The sequence below is a fragment of the Leucopleurus acutus genome (genome assembly GCF_964270905.1).
Source record: "Leucopleurus acutus genome assembly, chromosome: 13".
In the NCBI taxonomy this organism is placed as follows: domain Eukaryota; kingdom Metazoa; phylum Chordata; class Mammalia; order Artiodactyla; family Delphinidae; genus Leucopleurus; species Leucopleurus acutus.
This window is the reverse complement of record NC_139155.1, coordinates 52,660,499-52,674,022: the sequence shown is the minus strand read 5'-3', so window position 1 is coordinate 52,674,022 and position 13,524 is coordinate 52,660,499. Positions and strand designations below refer to the sequence as shown.

Genomic DNA, 13,524 nt, shown 5'->3' with positions numbered 1-13,524 from the left:
CCAGCTCCCAGTCACATCATTTGAGCCCTGAAAAAAGACATTCCTGAAGCTAGAATCTACCTATCAAGTATTCAGAGGCAATAACATTCTTTGTTGTTTAAATTAATTTGGGTTGAGTTTTCAGTCCTTTACAATAAAGATTCCTAATTAATATAGGTAAAAAGGAGTAGAATCTCTATAGGCCCTTAGCTTTCAATTCACTAAATTAAGTGGCTACTCTGCCACTACTATAAGAAGAAAAGGGGCAGGGACTGAGCATGAATGCTACAATTACAAAAATAAGCCCATTGTTTTTATTTAGATTATAATTCATTTAATTGTAATAAATATTTACTCTAAAACCACCTGAGAAAATCTATATGAGGTTAATAATTTCATTCTCCTCTACTCAAAAAGATGATAGAAGCTATGGGGGACTGGTAATGCCAAAAGACCACCTAACAACCTAGAATGGCAGGATAAACTCCTACAAACAAAAAAGCTTTGGGGCCAGGGCAGAAGAGCACAGGGCAGAAGGGCAAAAGGGACCTAGGGGCAGCCATTTATCATCAGCTTACACAACTGTTTTTGTGAGGTTTCAAACCATGCTTTACAGATGATCACATTTAATGCTTACCACCACCCTATGAAATAAATTATTATTAACTCCCTTTCACAGACTGAAGAATAGGCTGTTGAAGAGAGTTTAAGCGATCCAGCCAAGGTCAAAAAAAAGAGGGAAGGGAGGAGTGGTATAAGGAACATCTATGTTATAGTCTGCCTTGCCCCACTGCTCTTCTTTTCCTGGGAACTGCTTCCCCATTCTCATAGTTCTCATGTGATCCTTATCACAAGAGATTAGTTGAGGGGTGAGCACCTGACCCAAGCTGAATCGATGCATCTTTTGCTCCAGAGCTCTGGATTTGAGACTCCAAGATTTAAAATCAGTGGTTGAAGCTGAAGCTGTTAGATATAAAGCTCCAGCGCTCTGGGCAACGGTATCTTCCACACAAGTGACTAAAACCAGTCTACAGTCCAAATGACAACACAAAGCAAGAATAAGAATAGAGAGAGAATGGCTTGTTTCCATTTGAGGCCCAAGTTCCAGTTCTTACTGAAGTTCAACTGAATCTTTATACTTTTAATGAGATCAGGTTTCTCTGACTCTAGAAATTCTTTTTGCCTAGGAAAATTCAAGTTGAGTGCTATCATGTATAACTGACAGCGTCCTAACTAATTCAGAAAGAACAGGGGAATGGGGGTGGCAGATAATCATTCACAACCATCAAAAAGTATTCATTGAACAATAATGTCCAAAATTACTAAGCCCTCATTAGTAATTCTCATTAGAGAGGTAAGACTAAACACTTTAGACTCATACAACACAGTTCTGATCAAGTTCTAAACTATATGAGACAGATTACAAGTACTATAGAAGTTCAAAAGAGAAAATAACAGTATAACACAGTTGTAACTTCTGTTAGACTATAAAGATGAGAAAATTGGCGAGGAAGACATAGAGGAGAACTCAAAGGGAGAGAAAGATAAGGCCTGGTGGGAAAGAGCAGGCAACATGCTGTAGAAAGTGAGGAAATCCACCTGGAACATACAGTCTATTTTGGAGAATGGTAGGAATTAAGACTAAGTAAATAGGGAAGCTAAGACCACATGACCAAAAGCACTAAAGTTAAGAAAAAGAAAGATACAGTATGGACTATACTGGCAAACTGCTAGGGTGTCCCACTAAACCCAAGAATGTTGGGTTGAAATTTTCGACTTGAGTAGGGCAGAAATAAAAGAAAGCAAAAATCAGATTCAAGAAATATTTCAAATAAAGAATCCCATTCTACTCTTCTCCCAAGTTTCCAAGTACTAGTATTTCTAACTACAGTGGAACCTTCATAAATCTGTAATATAAAGGTAGAGCAAGGAAAGGAGTAACTATTAACACCTGGATGAAACTACAGCACTTGCATATAAATTATTTCATTTAACCCTCATGATTAAACCTATGAAGTAAATATTATTATGATTCTCATTTTGCAGATTAAATATATTCAGGCTCAAAGAAGTTAGATAACTTGTCCAAGATCACTCAACTAAATAAAAAGTTGGCCTGTGGAATGGGGAGGTGGATAATAATGCTCTTGGTCAACACAAAAGTCCTTTTTCCCAGAACAAATTATGAAGACATATAATGAAAACAATGATGATGATAATGATAGCTAACATTAACTAAAGGCTGAGAACTATGCAAAGCATGTTACATGCACTAGCATTATCACATTTAATATTCCTAACAGCCCTATGAGAGTCTGTGATTAATCTCATTTGAGGATGATGTAAGCATATGAGTCCTAAAAAAGTTAAGAATTTTGCCCAAACTCACAAGGCTACTAAGTGCCTGACCTGGTTGGAATTCAAAATCACAGTCTGACTGCAAAGCTCATGCTCTCAGCCACTATGCTATATTGCCTCCATGACTAGATATTACTAGAAATAAACAAAGGAAATACAATTAGGATGAGATGAGTAAACACTTTTAGAGTGGATGATAAAAATTAGGGAAACATTTTCTTTGTCCTACTGTTACAGCATTAAAATTTTAAAAATTAACTAAAGGATAGAAGACATATCTAAAACAGAATTTCTTAATAAGGTTGGGAATTTAAATACATTTGTATCTAAAGACAGTTTGGAGATGGTTTCAACTACTGAATTTTGTACTATACTCCTAATGAAAACCAAGGGTCAGAGAGTAGATATTAGCTGTCCAAGGCCATACAATTTTTCAGTTTACAATTTACAGTGTCAACTAGAGAGTACAATTCTGTACTTCAGACCCCACCCACCATCACCCACCAACCATTCAGTTTTTCTTTCATGTATATCATACCCACATTCTTGGAAATTAAACAAATGTGTAATTATGTTAGTGTTGTTAGAACTAAGATCTTTCCACGTAAAAGCAAAAAATACAAAGTGATGATAAACATAAACTAGAATTATCAGTATAAAGTATTTTTTCTTCTTTCCAAAAATAAAATTTCACAGCCCTAATTATTAAACAAGGATAAGAAGCAATTTTCACCAGTAGTAATGAGTACTAGCATCCAGTTCCCCACTAAATGGCTGATTTCCAAGTCTGGGGCAAGAAATGTATGTACAAGATGAGCCTGGTCATCTTATTACACCAAGAAACAAGGAAGTTCCCTCAAAGATTATTAAGATCATAGACAAATAAGATGGGAGTCAATGTAAAGAGGCTCCCATTAGTCAAAGACAGGACAAACTGAGCATAGCAAAGATGACAAAAATTGACTGAAACACATCAAATATATATTTTTAATGGTTTCCACAATGATGCCAAAAATAAAAAACAAAATAAAAGAGAGAAATAAATAAATGTTGGGTATATCTTATCCGCTGAACTTTATGGACTAGATTAATGAGTTCTTTTGCATACCAGCCTTTTAGGCAAAGGGAGACCACAGTAGGAAACTGTAGGGAGGGAGGCCGATAACAGCAGGGGATATATTCCCCTTGTTCCCTTACTGCCAGATCAACATGCTTCTATCTCTACTTAAAACCACAGTCCCTGCCAGAAAGCCCTCTCCGTAGAGCTACCCTTCCAATTGCTCTCTTCCCTTGTCATCCTAAAGGTGGTAGTAGCTCTTTCCCCACTGTTACTTGTCCCAGGGTACTGTACTACCCCTACTGATTTCCTTAAATACTGTCTATACATTTGTAAATAGTCCCTTTCTTAAATTTCCCTTAAATACCCAATTTGTGCCATGTCTAGCACACTAAACCTCCAAAATACCTCACTCTGAAAAGTGGCAATTAAAGAGAAAGACTAAAAGAATCTAAAAAAAAAAAAGTTGATATATGTGTATGTATAACTGATTCACTTTGCTGTACACCTAAAACTAACACAACATTGTAAATGAACTCTACTCCAATAAAAACCTAAAAAACAAAAAATTTTAAAAAAATAAAAATAAAGAGAAAGACTGATGCATTCACCCTGTACTTTATGAACCCTATTTCACGGTAAGCAAACAGCCCTATAGACGATGAGTAAACATTCTTAAATTCTTATATTCTCTTAACAGAAGAATTACAGTTAATAAATGTGAAAGGAATGACATAATTAGAAAACCATTATTTTGCTTTCCCTGATGAATAACTGCTTCAGTTAAAAATTATAAATGGATGGAACCATTAGAAGAAAGGATACTAAAGGATTTTACAAAGCAAGTTATTCAGGCTGTCACCACCTGAACACACTGATCAACCTTAGCATCACTAAAAGTGTGGGTGAGCCAGGTACTGTATGCCTCTTGATGTGATGCAAAAGAAAATACAATCTATGAAACACTCCTGACTAAAAGGTCAAAATAATTAAAATGAGTTTTTAGATCTAACTACCAACTTACAGGAAACATGGAAGATACAGGAGCAAGCTAAATGACATGACAAGGAAACAAACAAAAAAAATCCAGAATATGAAACACTGTATGGTACCAACGACCTAGTTTTTTCAACAAGACAATGGGGGTGGCAGATCGAGGAGATGGGGGAAAAAACTGCTCTACATTAAAAAGAGACTTAAAAAAAAAAAAAAAAAAAAAAAAAAAAAAAAAAAAGAGACTTAAAAGACCTAACAAACAAAAGCAACATGTAGACTTTGTCCGAATCTAGATTCTAATAAGGCGACTGCAAAAAAAGACATCGTTTTAGACAACCAGAGAAATCTGAATATAAACTGGGAATTAATGGTACCAAGGTACTTTTAATTTTGTTAGACACGATAATGGCCATTGTGGTAATGTAAGAAAAAAAATTTTTTTGAGATGTTTACTGAAGTATGTAAGGGTGAAATGACAATATCTGGAATTTGCTTTAAAATATTTTTGCAAGAAAAAGGATGTTTGATGAAGCAAGTATGACAAAATTTTGAAAACTGCAGAATCTGAGTAATGGGGGTTCACTATGCTATTTTCCCTACTGGTGTATGTTTGAAATTTTTCATTTATAAAATTACCAAACAAAACAAAAATCCATGTTTTTCCCACTAAAACCATAGTTTTCAAACTTGAGCATGTCTAAGAATCCACATCTCATACAGGATCCTAGGACTCATCCCCCAAAATTCTGACTTTGTCTGGGCATGGGCTCAGGTTCCATTTTTAACAAGTCCTCAAGGGAATCCAGTACATACAATCTACAGACATATCTGAAAATTATACACTTAGACTAATTCACCACAAGTCTTTAAATATACTCCACCTAAGAGAAAAGGCATGATCATATCTCTTACCTCCCCTTCAAGCCTTACCCCATTTAAATCTGCTCATAACTTATCCTGTTCCTGGGACTGTAAGTTCCATGAAGGCAGAGCCCTTTGCTTTTACTCACCATGGGGTCCCCAGTGCCTACCAGAGCACCTAGCACACAGTACACAGCAAATAAATATTTGCTGAATAAATGAATTCATTATTCATTAATGAATGAATAACAGCAAAGAGAAAAAAGAAGAGTTAACTGTAGTTCACTATTTCAAAATTAGTTCCAGGGAACAATCTAAGGTAAAATTTCAATTTCTTGCCAAAAATCAGTATAGAAAGTATGGAATAAAGACTATAAATAAAGTATGGGAATAACAATAAACTAAAATTAAATAATAAAAATAAACATAGGAATAAAGGAGGGACACAGGTTAGGGTATGCTTTAAAATATGATACATGTTTAAGACAACCTCTCTCCTAAGACATCAAACTTTGAATGTTAATTTGAACATTCAAGTTCCTACTAAATGTTTAGAAACTATTATGAAAATGTACTCTTACATCTCACAATCCCAAACAGGAAGGGCAGACACATTAGAAAAGTAAACTAGTACATGTATACATTTTAGTGGAAAACAGATAAGTAACTCAATTACTACTTTCTCTGTTTAAAAAGCACAAACCCCTACAATTATGACACAAGTCACAAATGCAAAAAAGAATAACTGCCAAATATAACAATTAAAAGTTATCTTAGGATGATCTTCTAAGGCTATGTAGAACTAGTTGCAAAAATAGCACTTACCAAAGATGGTTCCTATTCTTATACTTCTACCCCCAAATCACTTAACTTTAAAATTTTCCTTCTTAAATAATAAATCATAACTTTTTAAATATTTATGGAATTATAATAAACAAAGACTTATAGAATTTTTAGAGACACAATGGACATTAGCAACTACATGGTCCAATTCTTCATTGGGGAAGATGAAGCCCAGATGAGAAAAAAGATTTACTTGGCTACACAGAGAGTTAACAGCAAAACAAGGATATGCCAGTGCTCTGAATTTCCAGTCCAGTGTACTTTACACTATACCATGCTAACAGGATATTTTAAAGAATATTTTCCATTGTGAAATGCAGTAGTATCTGTTCACCTCCTTGTACATACATGTGTGGGGTATTCATCAGCTATGTTCTGGGCTTAAACTAAATGGATGTACCTCTTTTTTAGTGGGGATGGTCATGGGGAAGGGGAGCTACTAGACTATCTTGAGCAACAGAACTCCGTATGTAGTACTTCCTGATATGTGGGCCTTTCTGTCATATATCAGAATCTCTAGTTTTTACCATATAAACACATCAAAATTTAAAATCATGAAATAAAACTAAATTGTAAAGTTATGCAAAATCTAATCTAAAACTGGGAATTGGGGCTTCCCTGGTGGTGCAGTGGTTAAGAATCCACCTGCCAATGCAGGGGACGAGCCCTGGTCCAGGACGATCCCACATGCTGCAGAGCAACTGAGCCCGTGCGCCACAACTACTGAGCCTGTGCTCTAGAGCCTGCAAGTCACAACTACTGAGTCCGTGTGCCACAACTGCTGAGCCTGCGCTCTAGAGCCTGCAAGTAACAACTACTGAGCCCGCGAGCCTAGAGCCGGTGCTCCGCAACGAGAGAAGCCACCACGATGAGAAGCCCGCGCACCGCAACGAAGAGTAGCCCCCGCTGGCTGCAACTAGAGAAAGCCTGTGCACAGCAACGAAGACCCAACACAGCCAAAAAAAAATAAATTTTAAAAATAAATAAATAAAATAAAATAAAACTGGGAATTTACTCTTTGTTCATTATAAAATATTATCTGTGGTTCCTTCTTCTGGATTAAAAACAGCTCTGACTCAAGAGATTAATGAATGGCCCAATTCATGTCTCAGCTATTACTCTGAGCCACCTCTCTATACACCCACAGGGTTCTTGTGGTGCAATAAGGGCTGTTTAACAGAATAGTGAAAGTATAAGATACACACAGAAAGAGAGTAAGATAACTAAATCTCTGTAAACCAGCTCCCAACTATCTTTTTTATCAATCTGAACCCTTAGCACAAAGTAGGTATGTTATAAATCATGACTAAATGAATAAATAATCTCCAAAAGCCCCTCCTCATTCTACTGAATCTCATCTAAATGTCTCCATTGTCAGTAACAACTGGCTTGGACACTTCAAATAAAGTATAGCTGGATTATGAATTTACAAGCATGGTTTGAAGTGCCAGATAAATTACTTTACACTTAGAGAAGACAATAAATATCAACTTCCAGCCTAAGCACAGTGACTAGCATATAACAGGAATACTATAAATATGACAAAAATAATAGTTACCAATTAACAAATGCTTACTAAATGTCACATGTTGTGATAATTGCTTTGTCTACATTATTTAATCTTTACGAAAATCTAGTACTATTATCCCTCCACTTTCCTGAAGATGAAACAAGCTTTGAGAGGTTAAAATAATTCACCTAAAATCATCTGGTAAGTACACGACAGAGCCTACATTTGAATCCACGTTTAGAACCTACACAAAGATTTGCTGAATGAATGACCTCAAAACAGTCTGATCCAAACTAACCAGATATGCAACAGATACTGGTAACACTCATTAACTCATGAATTATGAACACTAGCAAGCATATAGCTTTAAGGCCCAAAGACTTAATGACCTCAAGTCTTTTCATTCCACCAACAGTAATATAACCCCAAATGTGATCAATGCAACTGGCAGGACACACAGAGGGACTATACAGCAATAATCTAGAATCTGGAATGCTAGCCACAATCTTTTGAAATAATCCAACATGTGACCTAGGATTGTCAAAGTTAAAGTATACAACAAAAGTTCCATTTGAGTGACAGGCACACTAGCAGTGTTAATGACAAAACAGGTAAGTTATGTGACATGAAGCTTATTTTGGAATATTAGTAATTTGAGTAAAAATATGACATCCAAGTAGAGATGCCTAATAGGCAGTCAGGTATTCAGGATTCAAAAACAGCAAAAAGACTAAAAAATAAAGACCTGGATATCATGGGTACAGAGATGATAGCAGCTGAAGATATAAGAATGGATGAATTCTCCAAGACAGGTGAAGAGAAAGCTAAGTATTACGGGCCAAAGACTGTGGCTGAAGGAAAAAGAAGTCAGCAATGTAAAGATGGAAAAGCACTAGGTCAAGGAAGCCCAGAAAAAGAGAATTTAAAGAGGAAAAACTCAAAACTTCATTTACATTTGCCTTCTACATTCTGAAAAACTGACTAATGAATGATGGTAGCAACAAATACGTACAAAGGGGACAGCAGTGTTGGAACTCAGTATGCACTGTTCATCTGTTATTGGTTACCTTCCCTCTATGCCACTCACTCATTGTTACACCTCCACCAACTAAACAAAACTAGAAAAAAAAGGTCAGAAACAAAAACTAAAAAAAAAAGATGCTACAGTCAGATAGCTTTATTTTCAAGAAATGTATGTCAAACCTCAAGACAAATATATACCTAACCTTCCCACTCACCTGCCTTTGTTTTTCCTTTTTAGCTTACAAATTGTAGCCATTTTTGCCTCTGGAAAAATAAACATTAATTAAACTCCATTCCTTACTGTTTTCAGAGGTACTCAAAACTATTGAGAAATTGTTAACAAACCTTAGATAAAATAATTCTAAGGTTTAAAAAAAAAGTTGGAAAAAGAAAAACAGCTCTTGATTATCACTATAAACTATAACATGGACAGTAAGAGAACCATTAGGACACTGGAAAGAATCTGACTTACAGAAAACCAACGTTGAGTAATTTGGATGATCTAGGAAACGAGTGACTAGGTACCGTATTACCTTAGCATCTGCAGACTATTTTAGCATTTACATTTGCAATATGAAAAATGGGCTTACCTGGTTTTTAAAATAAATTATGTGTTCAAGAAAAAGTTGAAGAAATCATTTATCAAGGCTTCTATCAGCTACATTATTTTATAACTACTAATACTCAACAAAAAAAGCTGTTTTCTTTGTGGGTGAGGTGGTTTAAAAGCCCTATGCCAGGGACTTCCCTGGTGGCACAGTGGTTAAGAATCCGCCTGCCAATGCAGGGGGTTCAAGCCCTGGGCCAGGAAGATCCCACATGCCACGGAGCAACTAAGCCCGTGTACCACAACTAGTGAGCCTGCACTCTAGAGCCCACGAGCCACAACTACTGAAGCCCGCGCGCCTAGAGCCTGTACTCCACAAGGAGAAGCCACCGCAATGAGAAGCCCCCGCACTGCAACGAAGAGTAGCCTCTGCTCGCCACAACTAGAGAAAATCGACAGGCAGCAACAAAGACCCAAGGCAGCCAAAAATAAATTAATTAATTAATTAACTAAATTTTTTTTAAAAAGACCTATGCCAACAAACTCTTCAGAAATCAAAAGGTGTAGGAACTTTCATTTCTGAAGAGTAGGTCTAGTCAAGAAAACATAATTTGACAACTTTATTTTCTGAGATTACCAAAAAAATATTAGAACTTGAGTGTTGCACATGGCACAAAATACATACTCAATAAGTATCAGCTAAATAAAGCAACAAAGGCCAAAATAATAGGGAAAGTCAATCAATTTAAGAAGGGTATTGTTCCTACAGTACATGAGATGTCCAAAGTCCAGACAGGGAAGAGTAAAAACGGACTCACTGAAAAAGATGAAGCTGCCTGGTAGGTCATTCTGCATGGTTGAATAAATGAATGAATGTTTGATGATAAACATAAAATAATCATGCAAAGAAAATTCATGTTAGATGCTACAAAACTGGAAAAAGGGTTCTGCCTCCAAAGAAAAATTCAATCTTTACCAAGTTCAGATTAATATAATAAAATTTCAACAGCTATCAATAAGCAATTATGGAACTCAACAGAAAAAAGGTGACGGGGGAATATGTCCGTTGACTATGTTCTTTTAGGTTTTGGGCTCCAAGATACTTGGCTGTCCTAACTCTGAGAGGGCATGACTACCTGCCTACTTTCTTGACTCTTCCTCTTTGTTCTTTACCCTTTTATCATTACATCAGTTTCAACTTGCATCTGTGTGCAAATGATTTCCAAACTGTTATCTTTAATTATAAGCTCAGTTTCATATCTCCAATAGTCTACAGATCATGTCTTTGTGGTTGTCCTACTATCCCCTCAAACACAACAAATATAAAACTGAATTTATCAAAAAAAAAGAGTTCTTTTAAAAAACAAAAACTAAAAACAAACAACAACAACAAAAAAAACTGAATTTATCTGTAGCCAATTCTTCCCAAGCGATTTCCAAACCTTACTTGTTTTCACCAGTCTCCCTATAACCCAGGCTTAAAATTTTTAGTCATCTAACTATTCTTCTTGGTTGCCCCTTCTCCCCAACCCTGCCAATCAAATTCCATCAATTCTCCTTCCCCATTCTAATGCCCCAATTTTGAGCTTCAGTCATTTCTGGACTATTAAAATAATTTTTTAAAAAACTTCAAATCTCACCCCATCTCCAGTCTCTTTCCACACAACCCATCCTGCACACAACTACCACATTCATCTTCATTCACCCTAGCACAGCCCTGTTTATAAATATTTAATAGCCACAACATACTGAATAATCTAAACTCCTTAGCCTAGCAATCAAATCCTCCACACTCTAACCCCAATCTATCCTTCCAACTTTATCTTCTGTTCCCCTAGCATGTGCTAGCCTGTCATGTTTCCACCCTCTATTCACGTTATCTTCCACTCCCCCTTTGACTACCCTCTATCTAAATCCTATCCATCCAGCATACAGCATACTGTGGCTCTCTCAACTCACAGAGTTCTTCCTTTCAATATCCAAGAGTGTTTATTACCTATACCAATCATTTGAAACATCACATATTTTCTCAATCTGTGAAGTGTTTTGCTTTATTTTTGTGTATGTGTGTGAGATTAGGACTTGTTTTTCTAAATAGATTGGACTTTCAAGGAAAGAATTCATGACTCACATTTCCTTATATCCTCCACATATCAATAAATTTGTGAGGTTCCCACCAAATGAAGCTACGGCAAGAGGCTAGAAGACAACTAAAACCAACCAAAAAAATTCCTACTAATCCCTCCCTGTAACACTGCTTCATGGAATAAGGAGATCAAAAAGCAAAGTAAAATCAAGAGATATACAAAAATTGGATAAATATTAAAAGAAGAATTAGACTTCTTAAAAGTTATAGAAATCCTTCCTAGAAAGATAAGTTCTAATTCCTTCTCTTATTCAATAAAATGTTTTCAATTGTATTAAGCATCAACCCTCTTTTTTGTTTCTCTATATGAAGGGCATCCATAATGTGGGTGTGACATTTCAAATATACAACCCACAACTCTTATTTCACAGTCAAGGATGCTTAGAGTAATTTAGAAGCTTTGGGGAGAAACTTTCTTGTAGACCCATATGTGTTAAAAAATATATACACAGGTATTTAGAGTAACTGAAATGTATGTTAATTTTAAATGATCTACATCATTTTCCTGATTCAAGATGAGATTTTAAAATTGTATTATTTCTCTGAATGGCATTATTCAATTCACTTAATTTTAATCCCAAATACTGTGGACATCTAACATTAATTCTCTGAGAAGGTTGTAAATTACTATCCATATACATATTCTTGAAACTTTTAAGATAACGTGGTTTTGTCTGGGCGAAAATAGGATTATTACATAACTTTTGGCTATTCAGTAAAGGAAAAACTTGCTTACAAATAGTTTGCAACTATTAGTATTAGGAGATTTTGAAAAAACTTAAGAACTCCAGTTATCTACAGATACTTATTCATGCTATCAACCACTGAAGAATTTTTAAAATAGTGTTTTGGACTTTCATATCATAAAAACTTCTTCAGAATGTTTCAAAAGTTATAATGTTAAGCACAACACCACCAAAAAAGGCAATTATGACAAAATATCTGTTCAGTACTTTTGTAATCAACAATATTGTAAAAGATGTTAATATCGTGATGACCTACCATCAGATATCTTGGATTTTTAAACTTTAATAGTCCAGCAAAAAGTTCCTCAGACTCAAATCGCCTATGACATTTTGGCTCAAAAATCACTTCCTCAATATCGATTCTACATTGTCACAAGTCTAAAAATTAAACCCTTAAGGAGATAAACAGCTGTAAATGGAAGCAGTCTTTTCCAACTTTACTGTCAAACCGATAGGAAGGATTAATATTACTAAGGTCGCCATTTAACAAACTATATACGTAGTAATGACTTTGACGTGGTAACTTTTTATATGATCGCCTGCAACAGAGGTTTATAAGTATCTTTTGTTTAACGATAAACTGAGTCAGAGCTAAAAGTTCAGAGAGTGCAGAGCCAGTCCAATGATAAATATGTCTGCGGCATGAGCTTTCAATGGTACTCCAAGACTCTTCAGGAAAAACACCAGATTTTGGTGTTTTCCAAGATGATGCACACCTGAAACTTTCTTTTGCAGATAACCAGACTGAAAGCAAGAGGAAGGAAATAAATACAGAACCTCCGGCAAGCAAAAGAGAACTGTGCCACTCACCAGCAAACAATCTGAATTCACTTCCGATTTGGGATCCCGCAGCAGGTTGTCGATTTTTTCAAACCGAGTCTCAAAACTGTCCCCAGTCGACATGTTGCTGCTACTGTGACAATACCCTCGTACCAGCACCAGTAGCGGAAAGCAATTTCAACCAACTTCCTCCGGCGGTGGGTTCGCGGCCGCGGGGCGGAGGAGCCGGAACCCCAGGGTCACCAGGTGCGCCCGGTTCCCCCTCCTCCCCCTCACTGAGGGGATCTCCGCTCTCCAGACCCCGGGCCGGGGGCGACGGCGACCCACAGCCGCTCGGACGCCCAAAGTCGCATCCCACCCGGCAGCCCCTCACGACAGCCGACAGCGCCGTCGCCACCAGCCTCGTCGCTCCGGCGAAGTGCTTCAGCCTAGCGGGCCCCGGCCGCCTTCGCCATGGAGGGCTCCCGGTCCCGAGATGGGCAGGAGGGGGGAGAGAAAGAAAAGCAGGGTGGAGACTCCTCCGGGCAGCAGGGGAGGGAGAAGAGGAAAGGCGAAAGCGAAGGGCGGGCGCGGAGCTGTGCCAGCTGCCGCCGCCGGCGCTCGGGCCCCGGGCCGGGCCCGCTCCTCTCTGAGGCGCTGGAGACGGTCTAGCCCTGCATCCCCGGATCCACTTGGCCC

At 37.1% G+C, this 13,524-nt stretch overlaps 1 protein-coding gene across 2 annotated transcripts in view; it reads right to left on the bottom strand.

Moving 5' to 3' along the window:
• Window positions 1-13,147, bottom strand: part of ROCK1 (Rho associated coiled-coil containing protein kinase 1) — a 146,425-nt gene extending 133,278 nt beyond the window's left edge. The window contains exon 1 of one of the 2 annotated variants that reach the window (XM_082853759.1): window positions 12,877-13,147. In XM_082853759.1, the coding sequence (XP_082709885.1) occupies window positions 12,877-12,969 (93 nt within the window). In that variant the 5' untranslated portion in view covers window positions 12,970-13,147. The remainder of the gene's footprint in view (window positions 1-12,876) is intronic. The other variant, XM_082853758.1, reaches the window with a different exon arrangement.
• Window positions 13,148-13,524: the final 377 nt, after the last annotated feature.